This window comes from Urtica dioica, chromosome 4 (assembly GCF_054948205.1).
Source record: "Urtica dioica subsp. dioica isolate 48M chromosome 4, U.dioica_male_clone48M_v1_H2, whole genome shotgun sequence".
In the NCBI taxonomy this organism is placed as follows: Eukaryota; Viridiplantae; Streptophyta; class Magnoliopsida; order Rosales; family Urticaceae; genus Urtica; species Urtica dioica.
The window spans coordinates 2571562-2590321 of NC_142759.1; the positions used below are offsets into that span (position 1 = coordinate 2571562).

The window sequence follows — 18760 nt, forward strand, 5'->3', positions numbered from 1 at the left end:
ATATTTGACCAGTTTATAATACACTTGTAGCATTTAAATACTACTTCGGAAAATTCTACTCACTTCACCTTCAAGACACTAAATCAAGCATTAATTACAAAAGAATAAAAATAAAAACGTTTACTTCACACGTCACGTAAATTCCCATTGTTAAAAAGCATACAAGTGAAACACAAATAACATTTCGATGAAATTTTCTTCTGACTAGCACAATTGTGTGAAAGTGTCACAAATGAGGTCGATGTTTACAATAAGGACATTTAAATCAATATCATGCTCTAAAATTTACCTTTTTGTTTCTTTCATAGATAGGTATATGATGGGACTAAGCCCAGAACATCAAAAGGCCTCAGACTTTTATCCTTTTCAGCCCAAGTATAAATATCTTTTTTCACACCAACCATGAGATGATGGATGTAATATAATAATTAATTCTATTAAGTGTACCTAATAAAAGACTGAATCCGTACAACAGTCCACTGAGCTGGATACAGGCTGTCTCATTCGAGAGTGAAAAAAATAAAAATGAAATCTCACTAAATTTTAAAATTCAATATAAAAAACATATATATATTTATATCTAATTTATTTTATTTTATATTTGATAACTAGATTTTCTGAGAGTTCACGTTACAAATAGAAATCTATATGTGGTTCCCAGTTGAGTTTCTACAAAAGCAAACAAGACAGAGAAAGAAAGACTCAAAACGGCCAGCTGTGGCTTTTGCTCTCACAAGTGTCACTCTCATCACTTTCATGCAATGTACTCATGACTTGGCTCTTAAATTAAACCCACAAAAGTGAACAAGAAAAAATAATAATTATATAAATATATATTCATAAATAAATGGGAGATGGGTCCCACATTCTGGACCCTTTCTCTCGCCTAATTTTTTTTACCGTGGACCAACTTCACATGGTCCACCACGTGTCATGTTGTCATTAAGTTGAAAGTTTGATGCCTTTTTTGGTATGGACAATAATTACTAAGCGACGTTTAATTTTTTTTTTTTGTAGGTGAAATATTAAGTACAATTTATTATTATAACTTTTAAGTGGGATTTTTTTTAATTTTTGTGTGAGCAATCGAGTTTGAGTACTCAATAAGCTTTACAACCGAAGAAAACCGCTGTTTTTTCTTCAAATCTACGTTCCAATCAACGAAATATAGAACTGAAACATACATAAATAATACTAAAAAATTATTTTCATTTCCTTGTCAACACGTGTGAGAATAATCATCATGGGCTAATTTGCACACTCATGCAATCTAATTTCTACCAAATAATCACGCGCCAAGTGTCAACAGAGAGCATTTCAACTTTTATAAAATATTAATATTTCGCTTTATTGAGGATATTTGATGGTGATAAACTGGTAATCATGGAGCTAATCAAACGGTTGCAGAAGATCAAGAAAAGGGCTTTTTAGTTTTCATTCTTAATTAGAGTCAAATAGAGCGGCTTAGTTTAAAACAATTTATATTTCTGTATAAAAAAATATTTGGGGTATTGTCTTGACTCTTGATGTCTTCTCTTGTTTTATTATAGCGAGAATTTTGAAAATTAATTTATTTTGTGTGTGTGGAAATAAAAAAGATAATATTTCCACCGACAGCATGAAGGAAGGCATGTGGAATTGGGAAGTCCATTGTCCACAATTGAGCTTTGGTTTGAGAATTTGAGTAAATAAAAAGAAGAAAAGTGACAAAAACATGTGAACTTGGCAGCCCTTATTAACTATTCCTTTTTTTTTCCTATATAATATTCATATATAAAATAAATCAATAATAAATTGTTGGAACATTTTCCTCATAAATGAATTCCATCGATGGGGCCGATTTGTTCACATTCCTTATGGCCGTTATCATATTCCTCCGCTTCTTACTTCTCCATCATATATATATATATATATATATATATATATATATATATATATATATGTATATATGTATATATATGGGATTTTTGGAATTTGATACGATTTGGGTCATACTTGTGCGTGCATGTATTCTTTTGGGTTTTTTTTACAATGTTTAACAGCTGTGGAATTACCTGTAAAAAAAAAAAAAAAAAAAAAAAAAACAGCTGTGGAATTGATGTATTCAATACTTTTTGTTTTGTTTGTTTTGACTACTGGGTATAGATTGTATTTTTCAGAAATTCATAAATGAATTCTATATACGTTTTTGGGGGATGGTTCTAAAAGTTTCCAAATAGGTATGTAATATAGTGCTGGTTAAACTGAAATATTGTTTTTTTTTGTATTTGTTTAAATTAGGAGAACACGAATGTAACATTTATTAGAGGGGCCACTTGACTGATCGGCAGAATATTAATTGTTGGCCACTTTAAACTTTGATTTTGGATCTAAGCTATGTTTGACAATTTTTAGGGATATAGTTAAATGATTTATGTGGCAATAATTAAGGTCTGATTTACCTTTATTTATTAACAAATTCGTCAATTTTTCTCTCCTATTTTTTCAAATAATTTTTTTTGTATCAAAACTTCAAAAATTCATATATTTCTCATACGAACTCGAAATTGAGTGATTTCATATCCTACAAATTCGTGGCGTCGAGATCTTCAAAAATAGACCCATTGTGTTTGATGAAAAATTATGTTTAATGTCACTTGAGACCATAAAAAAAGAAGCAATTTTCTCTCATCCCATCTCATCTTTCTCACCCAAAAATAAAGATAAATAGTCTAGAATGAGGGAGTAAATATTTATTCTCTAAAAATGCTTTATCTCACAAACCAAGGTTAACAAAGAGAAATTATATTTTCCTCTAAAAAAATATCAAGAGACAAGAGTTTAAGAAATCAATTCTCGTGTTCTTCACTTAATAAGAGGAAAATATCATCGACACACTACAACATTCAAGGATTCTCTGAAGCTCTTGGATGCGTTACACCTTGTCTTAACATTCCTCGATCTCTTTGGAATCTTTAATTAAGAGTTATTTCTCTTCCCTCTAATAGTGATTTTGGACTCATCCAATACTATACACGTGACTATTCAAAGCACACCACGTGTCTACATGTGTTAAATACAAAAAACGGCTTAACAATACATATATTGAAAACAATGATGTATTACTAATTCGAGGATACTAAGAATAACATTATTTTTAAAAAATTTAATCAGTTAATAATTGAAATGAAATATGAATTATCTTGTAAATGCACGGTTAAATTGCTATGGCAACATAAAATAAAATTAATAATAATTTGGCACTGATTTCGGAAAACTTGGCCCTATGTTTTTTTTTGTCTTTGTTTGTGCGGTTCGATTTGTCATCCATATATTTAAAATTCTATAGACATTTGTACGGCTATTGTTAAATATAGCATATATTTTAAGTTTGAACACAATATTGATCCAGTTAGGTTCGTGTGTACTTCGTAGTTCATACTTTATACTCATAGATCGTTGTGTAATATTAAAGGCAGCACATTATTTTTCTTTTTAGCTTGTTGTTATCAATTCATTATCGTGGTCCATCGATTATTATGCAAAAAATAAAGTGCAGACAATTTTTCAAAAACAAATCTAATTATATTAATGTCGCGCCTTTGAGTTGGTGTATGTTATTATCCGTCTTTCTCCTAAATCTCATTTTAAAAATTTGCTGGTCAAACCAAATTGCAATCAAAGTTTTATTATTTCTTCTGACACGTCTGTATTTTAAACAAATTATATTCGATTATGTTGGTGAGGTCTCTTTATTTGTTTTGTTATTTCTTGATTCGCTATATATCATTAATAATTTATAAAACTATGAAAAATCGTAATGAAGATGGTTAAATAAGAAGGAAAAAAAGCCAAATAGAATATAAGCATATTATTTAAAATTATTATGATTACTTATAAGATTTATATTATTTATTAACAAACGTTTTTTTTAACAATTATGATTATGATTATTGACAAGAAATATACTACGCAAAAGTTATACGAGCATGGGCGTGTTTAAAAACTTTCAGGCTAGTAGAAAGTAGTAAAGAAATGGGTCAGACTATTTATTGAAGTGCCCAATTTTAGGCGGAAGGGGATTGTTACTTCATACAAAACAAAATTAATTTTGTGGTATTTTTTTTTTTTTGAATAGTAACGATTTTCCATTAATATCGGGTAAAAAACTCATCAATACAGGAGAAAACACCATAGTACTTGGATTACCAAGACCTAAGTCGAGGTGAATCTAACACTAAAATCCGGTAAGAGAACGATATGTGCAAACTTCCGACAACGGGAAGAATTACAAGCACCAATAGAGCACACAAGAGGCTCGTTAAAAAACTCAAAGATTGGCGATGGAAAAATCCAACCAAACTTGGTCCGATAACCACGAAAATGGTGGCTCTTCAACCTACATGGATTAAAACCTAACAGGAAATCTACATCGGGATAGTGGACGACGGCTAATCCGCCCCCAAAACAAACCAAACCAAACAAAACGCTGTAACAAAATAAACGAGTCTCAAATATTTTTAAAGCGAAAAAAAACAAAATAAAATTTAAAACCGCCACCAGAGATCGATAGCCTACACCGAAGAGCCTCGCTTCATCGTCCCCGTTGCCGAGGAACCACGCCACTGCATCGTCGGGACCACGCCGCAGAAACTCCGTAGCCGATGAGCCACTCCACAGCGTAGTAGCCGCTGCATCATACCGCTCTGTCCCCTTCGACATGAACCTTTGCCTCGCAGAAACCGTCGTCGAGGAACCGCGCCGCACCGTCACCGGCTCCGGCTCCGGGGAGGCACGCCACAGCTCCGTCACCGAGGATCGTCGCCGCACCGACTCCGGGGAGACACGCCGCAGCTCCGTCACCGAGGATCGTCGCCGCACCGCCTCCGGGGAGACACGTCGCAGCTCCGCCACCGAGGATCGTTGCCGCACCGCCTCCGGGGAGACACGCCGCAGCTCCGCCACCGAGGATCGTCGCCGCACCGCCTCCGGGGAGACACGCCGCAACTCCGTCACCGAGGATCGTCGCCGCTCCGTCACCGAAGAGTAGCCCCACACCATGAACGCCAACAACCCACCACGCATGGGCGGCGCCGGCCATGGCATCGCCACCGAGGATCCGCGATCGACGCCGCCTCGCCAAGCTCCCGCCGCCTCTCCTCTGTCAAGCTTCGATAGGTCTCTCTCACACCGGTGACGTTTCATTATTTATATCTCCACCCCCAGAGCCGAAGGCACGACGGCGAGCGGCAGAGGCCACTGCCCGTACCTAGCCCCAGGGGAAGAGTGGCGGCTACTGTGTTTTCCTTTGAAACCCAATTTTGTGGTATTTAACGCAGCCTAGTTAATAGTTTAATTGGTAAATTCACAACAAAGATGCTTTAAAAAGAAAATCAAATTTTTAATGTGATTTAAAAAAAAAATGGTATTCCAAGAAAATTGTATGTAGATCGCATTATATTTCATGTGCGCATCTATGAGACTGTGACTGTACGAGTATGAAGTTCCCACTGTTATAACAATAAATGCGTTATGTTCTTATAAAATATAACAGAACCTACAAGATATATATATATATATATATATATATATATATGCTATGTTATATATACACATATACATTGTGTATATATGTACATCTACAAGATTAAGGAATAAATCTGTATGTGCTTGGAAATATCATGTAATATAATATATTGTACCCTTAACTTACAAATTATCAGCAACTCGCAATTAGTTTAATATTTTACATACACTATAGATCGTTTATTGTCGATGGTCAAACTGCCTCATTTAAACCAAATAATCAATAAACGGCGTAACGTATACTTGCATTTATGTTTAAAAAGTAATATATATTTCCGTGAGACAACAATTGAATAAAAATCACATTCTAATTTTATTTTATTTTTTTACCGCAAACTTAGAAGGAAAAAAAAAATCAAGTAATTGTACCTTTGTGAAAAAAAAAAAGAATTATTTCTTATTATTATTTGAAATGCATTTGATACTAGTTAGCTATTCAATAAATTTACCAAATATACACAAATCATACTATGCATTGAAATGTATGCGTGTGATTCTTTTCATCTTATTTATTATTTGAATGATTCTAATTAGGGTTTCCTACTATCTAAAAGATGCCGTAGTTTGTTTTGTTGCATTGTGCATTTCTTTTCTTATTCCCTTTGACAAAATGTTGTTTTAAACGATAATAGATTGCGATATATATATATATTTAGTATAATAATGCCAATTGTTATTTAAAAACGGATAAATTACATTATTCCCCCCTCAACTATGACACTAATAACGATTCACCCCCTGAAATATGAAATCTTACATGACAGACCCTGAAATCCTACATTGTAACGAAACTCAACCTTCTGTCAAATATTTAACAGAAGTATTTGACATAAATTGTGATGGACAATTAATTTACTATACTACCCTCAATTATTTTCTTTTTTAAGAGCAATTATCATACAAACCTCACTTAAATCCCAATAACATACCAATCATCGCCACTATTAAAAAAAAAACCCCCAAAACCCAATAAATACTCAGAAAAGAGAAACAGAGTGATTGAAGAGACGAACCTCATTTAGCAGAGGAAGAGGACGAGGCTTTGTTGGACTTGTAAGCCTGGGCTAAAGCGTCGTCGTATGGGTCTCTGCGTCCCTCGACTTGGTTGATCTGAGCGTCCCATCGGAGCTGAGCGTTGTGTCGCTCGAGAGTCCAGAAATCGTACGGACGGAGAGGCAAACTCCACATCTCCTTCGTCTTCGCGCACCGATCCTTCACGGCGTAGATGTGTTTCCTTATATTCTCGTCCCTCTCTTTCGGATCTTCCATCATCCGAAGTATCCGCGAACTCCATTATGAAACTCATCTCTCTCTCTCTCTAGCCTGAAAGCTCGAAACACATCAACAACCGATTATTTTCCTGCGACGGAACGAATTCATCGTCTCGAGAAATTCGATTTGATCAGATAGTCAAAACACGCTGCGACGGAGCGAGAATTTGATCGTCTCTCGAAATAGTAGATTCCGAAAGGGATATGGATACAGAGAAATACGCACTAAAACATAATGTATATCGACGAAGCCATATAATTCGATGAAGAAGATGAAATAGAAAGTCGAAGGATTTACCTGGTTTCAATGTCGAAGCTTTTTGGGGATTTATAAAGTAATAATTTTTTTAATTGTACAATTACCGATTTACCCTTTAAACACTTGACAGTCGTTAATAAAACTTGACAGAAGGGTGTGTTCGTTACAATGTAGGATTTCAGGGTTTGTCATGTACGATTTCATATTTCAGGGGGTGAATCGTTATTAGTGTCATAGTTGAGGGGGGAATAATGTAATTTATCCTTTAAAAACAAAACAAAACCGGTAACTTTATTTTAGCTAGGATGTCAATTTTACCCATCATGACCAGGGTCTTTCAGAGTAAATGGGTAATAAAACAATGAATACGAATAACATTTGATAATTAAAAAAAAAGATACAAGTATCAAACAATTTTTGACAATATATAAATAGATCTCAAATCGCATCTTCTTTATCACGAAAAAAAAAAATCGAATAAATACGAACAATGTGCTAGCTTCCCTAAGGCGGAAGATAACAATGATGCACACTAAGTTTTGAGCATATGCTCGACTATTTTGAGTTAGCTTCGCTGGTTGACAAAAAATCAAACTTAGGTTCAATATTGTCCATGACGTAAATAAAAGCTTTTAATAGTCCACCGTAATCTAGACCTTGAAAAAGGGTTGTCCACATCCAATCATACTAAAAATTCAACAGTTCTAAATAATTTGAAAGATATGATAAAAATTAAAATTTTAGAATAAAACCCAATTGCTTTGACTCAATATGCTGAAACAAGATCTAAGTCAACACCTCGCTGAAAGTCCATGGCATGGATCGAATAGACGAGGACTACGAGGTGAATTCCAAAGTAAAATCTTGAGACCAAAGACTTGTCGAAATGTCGAGACGCTTCGACGAGCTAAAATGGATCATTGGATAGGTGCTCGAAGGAAGCTCACAAGCAAAACCCTTCAAGATGAAATATCAGATACAATATATCTGAACCAACTAATCGACTACTAAACAAAGGGAAAAACCACTTTGCCGCAAAGGAAAGTGATCAACCACTCGGCCGCCAAAGAGATTAACCAAACTTCTGGTCGCAAAAGAAAGTAAACAATCACTCGGCCGCCAAAAGTAAATGACCAACCACTCGACCGCAAAAGAAAATATCAACCACTCGACCGGGAGATAGATATGGCCACTCGGCCACGACGTAAATACCACACAGCCGCGTTGGGCACTCTAACCATTCGACCAAAGAGAGACCACCCGGCCACCAACTCCAAATCACCCGGATACTACTCCAACCAATTTACCAAGAGAGAAAAATTGATATCTCGACCTCTCACCACTCACCATCATCAATGAAATTCATATACCCTCAAGACCATTCAATCATCCACATGCTTAAAGGGTCTCCTATAAATACCCCACTTCCCAAGAACTCAAGGTAAGTCACGTTAACTTAGAGAAAGGTTGCCCAAAGCTTGGAGAAATTCTTGGAGTCGAGTTTGATATCACCTGCCTCAACACCATAATCAAACTAATGTTGAGCGTCGGAGAACGCGCCGAGGGGAAACCTTATGCGTCCCTCAAAGCTTACTTTTTTTTTGTTTATTAGATGAAGGACTCAAAGAAATCAACAAACTCAAAGAACCCGAAAGAACCGAAGGACGCAAAGAGCTTGAAAGAATTGATGAACAAGAAAATCCCCGAAAGATAAATCGAACTCGAAAACCATTTCAGGCGAGACAAATCAAGTAGCGATCAACTTCACCATCTCTTAATCCACGTGCGATCATAGGATCTGACCCTAGACCGAGTCACATGTGATCTTAAGTGTTTAATCAAAAAACGACATTAACAATCTCTCCTAAAGATGGAATGTCCTTCTGGACCGAATCCATTGTTGAAATCAAGGAATTTTAAGAGTGCATTGCAATCCTTAAATATGGAGAAATTTGATTTTTCTTAATCTAAGCAAAAAAAAAGTATTATTTACCAACTTTTATGATATTCAACGCAATTAAACTTATTTGAAGACCAAGTAATACGAGAGACACAAATATTTATTGAAAAAGTAAGTATGCGAATGCAAAATAAAACATCCGATCAAGAGGAAAGACCTTATGTGTGTGCGTATATATATATATATATATATATATATATATATATATATATATATATATATATATATATATGAGTTATATTTTTTTTTAATAAACGGATTTTTCATTAAAATTTGATAAAAAAACCCATTGATACAGGGGAATAACACATTAGTACAAGGAACACCAAGACCTAAGTCGAATTGAATCTAACACTAAGATCCGGTAAAAGTACGTAATGTGCATACTTCCGACAACGAGAAGAATTACAAGCACCAATAGAACACACAATAGGCTCGTTTAAAAACCCAAAGATTGGCGGTGGAAAAATCAAACCAACCTTGGTCCGATGACCACGAATAAGATGACTCTTCCACCTGCATAGATCAAAACCTAACAGAGAATCCACTACGGATAAGGAGACTACGGCTAATCCGGCTCCAAAACAAGTCAAAAAAACCAAAGCACAACAATAAAAATAAAGATTCACTACAGTACCAGCATGAACTAATACTAAGAAATCAAAACACAAAACTAAACTAATATTATATTCGTCATGCTCAAAGAAAAAGAAAAAGCTCTCAAAGACATCCCACCCCACAAGGACCGCGACGGAGGCACCCTCGCCGAGGAGGAACCGAACCACCGGGACGACGAGGCCGGCGCCGAACCGAGCCATGGACCCCCGATGGACCGCTTCTGCCTTCTCCGGTGAAACACGATGAAGGACACGGCTGCTGCAAGAACCTTCGGCGGAAGCGCTGCACCAGCCCCGGTCGAAGAAGAAGACAGAGCCAACCTCCACAACGGACCCAAAATCAGATCTGAGATTTCAGATATGAAAATGCCTCTCGGTCACCGCCTTGGAAGTCATGCGAGGTCAAGAGAAGATCGATGCCAGAGAAGCCACCACTCGTGAAAAAACGCGACCTTCGCCTTCCCCCCGGGTCGGAGTCGTACTACCGACGTCCGGTTCCCAGGGGGCGGCGGCAAGAAAGCAGAGGGTTTTGCAGAGAGAGTGAGGGGTTCGCTTTATCACTATACTAATTAGCTACTACAGTTTTCATTATATTTTTATTAAGATATATATGAGTTATATTTAAAGACAGAAATTCAATTAGAAAAAAGCAAATTGTGAAAATGTTTTGTTTTTAATTCTTAAAAAAAAGTACACTTTTAAATGTGTACTGTGCATGTTGGTACAGAGACCCAGAAGGCCAGAACTGTCTTTTAACTCACAAGGCTAACCATAGTTGTTTGGTTCCACTTTCCACTATTAATTTACTGCTCAATTCAAGATTCTACTGAGTCAATTTACAGTTCGTACGATGCCAAGAAAGCAATCCTCCCTCTGATACTTGCAAGATTCGCAAAATATATATATTTTAAGACATGAAAAAATTGTGTAACTTAAGTGTGAAACTAGAAGGCAAACGAGATGAAGTATGATGATGATGTGTACATAAATACAGAACTTCTTTTATATATTATATTTTTTTTTGAAAGGTTTTATATATTATATTAAATCTGTATTTTGGTCAATCCCATATTTCCTGTCCGTTATTATTCTCATTTGTTACAAAGGGTTAGAAATGTAAAAAAAGAAAAGTCCCAGTTTGTTATCCAAAAAGTGATTGTAAAAAAGAAAATAGTGGAAAAGTAATAATAAAGAAGTGAAAGAAAACGCGTTGTTGTGGTGTATACAGAGAGAGGGAAGGTAGATCTTATTTCCTTTGTTGTGTTTTTTATTTATATTTTTTTTGTAAATACAAATGATGAATCAGTAAAACCATAAAACTAAATTTGACTCTAAGAAAATAAAAAGGGCCAAAGAAAACACCAAACATTTACAAGACCTAATTTTTTTATTCTTATTTTTATAATATATAGATATATTTGATATAAAGCTCTTCAAAAAATATATTGATAAAAGCCAAAAATTTATATTATAATAACAACGTAATAGAAATTTAAACAAATTTATATAAAAAAATAAAAAATGAAACACAAACAATTAATAAATAAAATAAAATAACATATAAGTTACCCGTTTATGTAAATAATCAATCATTATCAAATTATTACACGAATCATGAGGAAAAACGGCGGTCTTCACTTCATGCAGATTGTCGTTTTAAGAGTTTTGTCTGACTGAGATCAACGCAAGCAAAAAAATCATATGTTAGATTTGAGATTCAGATCTGAAAAAATATTAAAAATTAAGTTTAGATTATTGAAACACAGTTAAAAGAAAAAAAACAAACCCTGAAAGAAAAATACATTTATCTCGATCGAGAGTTTTCCATTAGTCGAGATCATCGGAATCTCTGTATTTCAGAAAAGACGATTATACCGAAGATTGAAAATTATAGTCTTGATTTTTTGAGAAAGAGGTGCGACGGCTATATAATTTTTTTTTTTTTGGGAATCAATAATAACTAAGGTATTTTTTTAACATTAATTTATTAATAATCGTTATTACCAAGTACCAACCCTCTTTCTCCCTCTCTCTACGAGTAGGTCCCACAAACCACCTCATCTCTCTTCACTGTCTTTTCCTTTTTCTTTTTTCTTTTCTTTCCATATTAAAAAATTAAATATTTTTTAATGATCGCATTTTCCTCATTTTTAATTTTTTTTCCTCTCTCTCTAACACAACACACACACACACTTCACTCTCTCTCTTCTGTTCTCCACAATTTATCTCCTTCTTCTCTCTTACGCGTCCTCTTTTCTTTTCTAACCAGCTGTGTCACAGACAGATAATCAGGAGAGAAAAAAGAGACCATCTTGGCTTGGCTTGGCTTTGCCTTCTCAATGACTCTGATTCCTTAAAACTGTTCATGTTTATCTATCTAACAAGTACATTTTCATTCTTTCATTTCGTCCACTTCCTATCTCTCTTTTGGGTTTTGATTATTTGCCCCTTGATGGGAAGACCCAAAAACAGAGAATAAAAAACTGGATCTTTCGGAGACCTGTCCTGAAAAAAAAGATCAATTTTTTTTATTTTATTCTTTCATTCTTTCTCAAGCTGGGTTTTCTCCTGATTTGGAGAAGAGAAAAGGGTTTTTTGCATTCTGGGTCAACACTGAGTTATGGCTACGGGTCGACTCGTTGCTGGGTCTCACAACCGGAACGAGTTCGTTCTGATCAATGCTGATGAAAATTCAAGGGTAAATACCTTCAAGTTTTTTTTTTTTTTTTATTAATATTTTTTCTTCTTCTCTTTCATGAATCATTTTTCTTCATCTATCGGTCTTTAGATATACCCACATGCCTCACTCAGAAATTAGGGATTTTGATTCTGGTACAGTGATTTTGGGTCTTTAGGCATTCTCTGATTTTTTTGGGGGTTTTTTTTTAATATTTATATATATATTTTTTAGGTATTTAATTTCTTTTAGTGATGTTTGTTCATGCATTAGATAAGAGCTTTTGTTTCTGTGGCTAAATGCTTTGTCTTTTGTGTTCTAATTTGATCTTACATATAATATTAGTTATAACTCATAATAAATTATTTGTAACCAGTAAATGTCCATGCTTTCTGGATGAACTGTAGATGTAATAAGGCTTTTGTTAAAAGAAATCCGAGCTCCAAAATCTAGTGAGAGATTTTTATATAAGATTGTGTAAATTAGATCAGTTACTGAAAGCGTTGAGCAATATATCCTCTGAAATCTTGTTGGATCTAAGTCCACGAGGCGATACTAGGGCAACAGTATATCGAGCTTAATAATCACTACGGTTACTCTTAAATCACCAATGCTAGGACAAACAACACGTGATTATTTTATGAAACTCGCCGGAGTTTAAAAAAAATCTAATTCTGTACACTTTTGCCATAAATTTTAAGATTATCGGAAGACAGTTTTTGTAAATTTTTTGTATTGTTACCTTAATTCCCAATATGAGAATTGGGTAATTGTGTTAAAGTTGTCGTTTTGCGGAGGGCTTTTTTTTAAAATTTTCTTTTTTCCTTGATTATATACAGATAAAGTTTGTGCAAGAGTTGAGTGGGCAAACATGTCAAATTTGCGGAGACGAAGTAGAGATTACGGTGGAAGGAGAGCTCTTCGTTGCCTGCAACGAATGCGCTTTCCCGGTTTGCCGGCCTTGTTACGAGTATGAGAGAAGAGAAGGAAACCAAGCTTGCCCTCAGTGTAAAACTCGGTACAAACGACTTAAAGGTGAGCCCTTTTTTTTTTTTTTTTTTTTCTTCGCCCTTTTAGTTTGTTTGTCTGTTTGTTTGCATTGGGTGTGTGTCGATCTTGAAAACGCCCTCTTAAACTTTAATATCGCGATCGTCCTTGTCTCAGGCAGTCCTAGGGTCGAAGGCGACGAAGAAGAAGACGACATCGATGACATCGACAATGAGTTTGAATACGGAAGCCTCGATGATTACGGTCCGCATAACGCCGGGGAAGGAACTTCGTATCAACGGCCCGGTTCCCGCTCTGGTATCCCATCACGCGAATCCGCTCCTCTCGGCTCCGAAATCCCTCTTTTGACCTACGGAGAGGAGGTAATTAGTTTTAGTCAAATTAAAAAGAAACCCGGATCAAGGAGACACCAAAAAGAGAAAAGAAGATCCAGTTAGTTTTTTTTTCTTTTTTTTTTTTAAAGGTTTTTCTTTCAATTTTTAGGATTCGGAGATTTCGTCCGACAGACATGCGCTTATTGTGCCACCGTACATGGGAAGTGGAAACAGAGCACATCCAGCGCCGTACACCGATTCATCCACGCCTCGTAAGTCGTAAAGTTCGTTAATTTATTTATTTACGGAAGTCGCTGATTCAGCGTGAAATCGCAGTTCAACCGAGACCGATGGTGCCAAAGAAGGACATCGCGGTCTACGGCTACGGAAGCGTGGCTTGGAAAGACCGAATGGAAGAGTGGAAGAAGAAACAGAACGACAAACTTCAGGTCGTGAGGCACGAAGGAGGAAGCCTTTCTGGGGACGATGCCGATTTGCCAATGTGAGGGTCTCTCTTTCGGAGGGCATAATGGTCTTTTTTAAAAAAAGAAAAAGGAATTTACTTTTTGAAATCTTTTGTTTTGTTTTTGTTTGGTTAGGATGGATGAAGGAAGGCAACCACTATCGAGGAAGATGCCGATAGCTTCGAGCAAGATAAGCCCGTATAGATTGGTCATAGTTCTTCGGATGGTCATCGTTGGCCTGTTTTTCCACTATAGAATTCTGCACCCTGTAAAAGACGCCTATGGACTTTGGCTGACTTCGGTCATTTGCGAGATATGGTTCGGCGTGTCGTGGGTTCTCGATCAGTTCCCAAAATGGTGTCCCATTCAGCGTGAAACGTATCTCGATCGCCTCTCCCTCAGGTATGCCAAATAACATCCCTTTCAACTCGAAGATTCCGAGTTTTGTTCGGTCATTAATGAATTTGTCTTTTGGAATTCACCGGCCTTATACTATTCAGGTCGTGACTCTCTAGCCTCTGTGTTTTTTTTCTTCTTCTATGGATTGGGAAAATAGTCATTTTTCAGATGTAAATTTTGCAAGAGAAGCGTGCAAAATTATCTTTTAAAAAATAAGAATTTGTAAGATATTGCAAAGAAATAGGCCTAACTAGTAGCCATAATTGTCGAATAGCTTTTTTTTTTTTTCTTTTTTTTTTTTAATTGCGTAACTTTATTATTATTATTTTTTGTTAACTTCTATGCAGATACGAGAAAGAAGGAAAACCTTCTGAACTAGCGGATGTAGACATCTTCGTAAGTACGGTGGACCCGTTGAAAGAGCCTCCTCTGATCACGGCGAACACGGTTCTCTCGATCCTGGCCGTTGATTACCCGGTGGACAAAGTCTCGTGCTACGTATCCGACGACGGAGCAGCCATGTTGACCTTCGAAGCACTCTCCGAGACTTCCGAGTTTGCCCGGAAATGGGTTCCTTTCGCCAAGAAGTTCAGCATCGAGCCCCGCGCCCCGGAGTGGTACTTCTCTCAGAAAATCGACTACTTGAAAAATAAAGTTCACCCAGCTTTTGTTAGGGAAAGACGAGCAATGAAGGTTTGCTACTACTTTATCTTCTTAACTACTAGTTTTTTTTTTTTATTTATATTTATTATTGTATGTTTAAAATGATATATATATATAATAATGCAGAGAGAGTATGAGGAGTTCAAGGTAAGAATAAATGCGTTGGTGGCAACGGCGCAGAAGGTTCCGGAAGATGGATGGACAATGCAGGACGGAACTCCGTGGCCTGGGAACAATGTTCGAGACCACCCCGGCATGATTCAGGTACATTAATTCTGAAGGGTATTTAGGTCATTTCATTCGGGTATGGGGATAGTGGAGATGTGTCTTTCGGTTAATACACAAGCTTAAGTTTACTGCGGTGTTAACAAAGAAGTGAAAATTATTGTTTATGTGCAGGTTTTCTTGGGCGATAATGGAGTCCGTGATCTTGACGGAAATGAGCTTCCTCGTCTGGTTTACGTTTCTCGTGAAAAGAGACCCGGATTCGACCACCACAAAAAGGCTGGTGCCATGAATGCTTTGGTGAGTGGCCGTCTTAAAATAGTTTTTTATAACCATTATTCTTCGAATGTTAATGGCTGCTAATTTGTTTAATTATTATATTTTTTTTTAAGATGAGAGTTTCAGCGGTGATCTCGAACGCTCCGTTTCTTCTGAATGTGGATTGCGATCACTACATCAACAATAGTAAAGCGCTGAGAGAAGCCATGTGTTTCATGATGGACCCAACTTCGGGGAAAAAAGTGTGCTACGTTCAGTTCCCTCAGAGATTCGACGGTATCGATCGTCATGATCGGTACTCCAACCGAAACGTCGTCTTCTTCGATGTATGGTCACTTTCGCTCCCTCCTTTCTTTTTAGTTATCGAGTCTCTTGTGTACTAAATCCGCGTTGCGATTCAGATCAACATGAAAGGCTTGGACGGGATTCAAGGCCCGATATACGTCGGAACCGGGTGTTGTTTCAGACGGCTGGCTCTTTACGGGTTCGACGCTCCGGCCAAGAAGAAGGCTCCGAGCCGGACCTGCAATTGCTGGCCCAGATGGTGCTGTCTGTGCTTTGGGTCGAGAAAGAGCCACAATGCCAAGGTCAAGAAAGAGAAGCAGAAGAATAAGAAAAAGAAGACGAAGCACAGAGAGTCCTCGAAGCAGATCCACGCCCTCGAGAATATCGAAGAAGGCGTCGAAGGTGACGGCGGCGCCGGTGAGCCCTCTTTTTTATTGCACCCCCACGCCGTTAATACACCGATCCTCGTTCTCATTTTTATTTCATCAATCTCTGCTTATTTTTGCCAGAAGCGAACGTTGAGAAGTCGTCGAGCTCGAGCGAGATGAGCCAAGTGAAATTGGAGAAGAAGTTCGGGCAGTCTCCGGTGTTTGTGGCGTCGACTCTTGTCGAGGGCGGCGGAGTCCCGAACGACGCGAGCCCGGCTTTGCTTCTCAAAGAAGCCATCCAAGTCATAAGCTGCGGCTACGAGGACAAGACCGAATGGGGAAAGGAAGTAAGAGAGTCGCAACCATTTTGACTTTCTTTTTTTATTATTAATCATCAATCATCGTCTCTTAACTTAACGATGCTGTCTTAATCTGAATGGGCAGGTTGGGTGGATATACGGGTCGGTGACGGAGGACATACTGACGGGATTCAAGATGCACTGCCACGGGTGGCGGTCGGTGTATTGCATGCCGAAGAGGGCGGCGTTCAAAGGGTCGGCTCCGATCAACTTGTCGGATCGGCTCCACCAAGTCCTCAGGTGGGCCCTGGGCTCGGTGGAGATCTTCTTCAGCAAGCATTGTCCCATCTGGTACGGCTACGGAGGCGGTCTCAAGTGGCTCGAGCGCTTCTCATACATCAACTCCGTCGTCTACCCTTGGACCTCCCTCCCTCTCCTCGTCTACTGCGCTCTCCCCGCCATCTGTCTCCTCACCGGAAAATTCATCGTCCCCGAGGTATATAAGTTAACAAAAAATTAGAAAAATAGTCAATTTAAACGTTTTGACAGTGCTAAATAGCCAACGTTCGATAAATTTTAAATCAATAACCACTTTCAAATGTAAATCTTAGAGAAATAGCCAACGCTTGGTATATGAACCTGAGATTTATGTCTGAAAGTGGTTATAAATTAGCTATTTTTCTAATGGACCCATAAATTTAACTAAAGTTGTATTTGCGCTAAGAAAACAAAAAAATCTTGATTGGATGAGTTCGGAATGAGAAGATGTTTGTAACGTGCAGATAAGCAACTACGCGAGCCTGATATTCATGGCGCTCTTCGTGTCGATCGCGGCCACGGGGGTCCTCGAGATGCAATGGGGGAAAGTGGGGATCGACGACTGGTGGCGGAACGAGCAGTTCTGGGTGATCGGAGGAGTCTCGTCACACCTCTTCGCGCTCTTCCAAGGGCTTCTCAAAGTCGTCGCCGGAGTCAATACCAACTTCACGGTCACCTCGAAAGCCGCGGACGACGGCGAGTTCTCCGAGCTCTACATCTTCAAGTGGACGTCCCTCCTCGTCCCTCCGACCACGCTCCTCATCATCAACATCGTCGGAGTCATCGTCGGAATCTCCGACGCCATCAACAACGGCTACGACTCGTGGGGCCCGCTCTTCGGGAGGCTCTTCTTCGCCCTCTGGGTCATCATCCACTTGTACCCTTTCCTCAAGGGGTTGCTTGGGAAGCAAGATAGGATGCCGACCATTATCCTCGTCTGGTCGATCCTCTTGTCCTCGATCTTGACGCTCTTGTGGGTCAGAGTCAACCCGTTCGTCTCCAGGGACGGCCCCGTCCTTGAAATCTGTGGCCTCAACTGTGATTGATTGATCATCATTCGCACAATACAAGAAATAATAAAAGAGAGCTACAAACTTTTTTTTTTTTTTTTTTTTGGTGGTGAAGAAGTAAGCAAAACGTTCCTCGGAGTTTGATCATGTGGGCTGTGTTCAGTAGGGAAATTTTTGTGGGGGTTTATACATTAGTGGAAGGAAGAAAAAAAAACATAATATTAATATATTTATATATATTAATTATAATATGGGGGTGTAGTGTAGATACAGAGGGGTGGTTGTTGCAGTGCTATTTGTTCTATTGATTCTTTTAATTTTTGTGGGACTTGTCTTCTGTTAGGGCTTTTGTTTTTCACTTTCTTGTAGTTTAGAATCTTTTGTATCGTTGCTGTAGGAACAGCCATTGAAGTGTTATTAATATTTATTACTATATTATTATTATGATTCCCTAGCCTTGAAAAAGGAAGAAAGTGGATACAGTTTAGAGACACCTGACAAGTATTTTTTAAGAAACCAAGTATTTGTTGTCTTTTTTTGGTAGTAGTCCTTCGTTTGCTTTACAGAAGAAAATCTCAAAAGATTCGAGATTTTTTTTTTTGGCGGGGATGCAAGTTAACAAACAATTGAAATACCGTTAAAAAGATGTCAAGGTTTATTATATCTATCGAGGAATAAATTAAAATGACTAGATTTGCATTGGGAAATTTTAGAAACTGTGTAAAACTTAAACTAAAATCAACTTGATAATACAACTCCCATTTTCCCTCCATTTCTTC

The 18760-nt window shown here is 37.5% G+C and overlaps 1 protein-coding gene and 1 pseudogene across 2 annotated transcripts; one reads left to right on the plus strand and one right to left on the minus strand.

The window, feature by feature from the left end:
• Positions 1–6579: 6579 nt before the first annotated feature.
• Positions 6580–7166, minus strand: LOC149399239 (uncharacterized; annotated as a pseudogene). The gene is made up of 2 exons (XR_016296688.1): positions 7135–7166; positions 6580–6888 (listed from the first exon to the last, which is right to left on the minus strand). The product of XR_016296688.1 is annotated as an uncharacterized LOC149399239 (transcript).
• Positions 7167–11846: 4680 nt separating this feature from the next.
• LOC149399240 (cellulose synthase A catalytic subunit 6 [UDP-forming]-like) lies at positions 11847–18414 on the plus strand. The gene is made up of 14 exons (XM_089611326.1): positions 11847–12370; positions 13189–13384; positions 13514–13719; positions 13841–13943; positions 14008–14173; positions 14271–14537; positions 14882–15227; positions 15324–15461; positions 15597–15722; positions 15815–16027; positions 16103–16403; positions 16496–16701; positions 16799–17149; positions 17436–18414. The coding sequence occupies exons 1-14, from the start codon at positions 12293–12295 to the stop codon at positions 18015–18017; spliced, it is 3279 nt and encodes a 1092-aa protein (XP_089467452.1). The 5' UTR covers positions 11847–12292; the 3' UTR covers positions 18018–18414.
• The last annotated feature ends 346 nt before the right edge of the window (positions 18415–18760 follow it).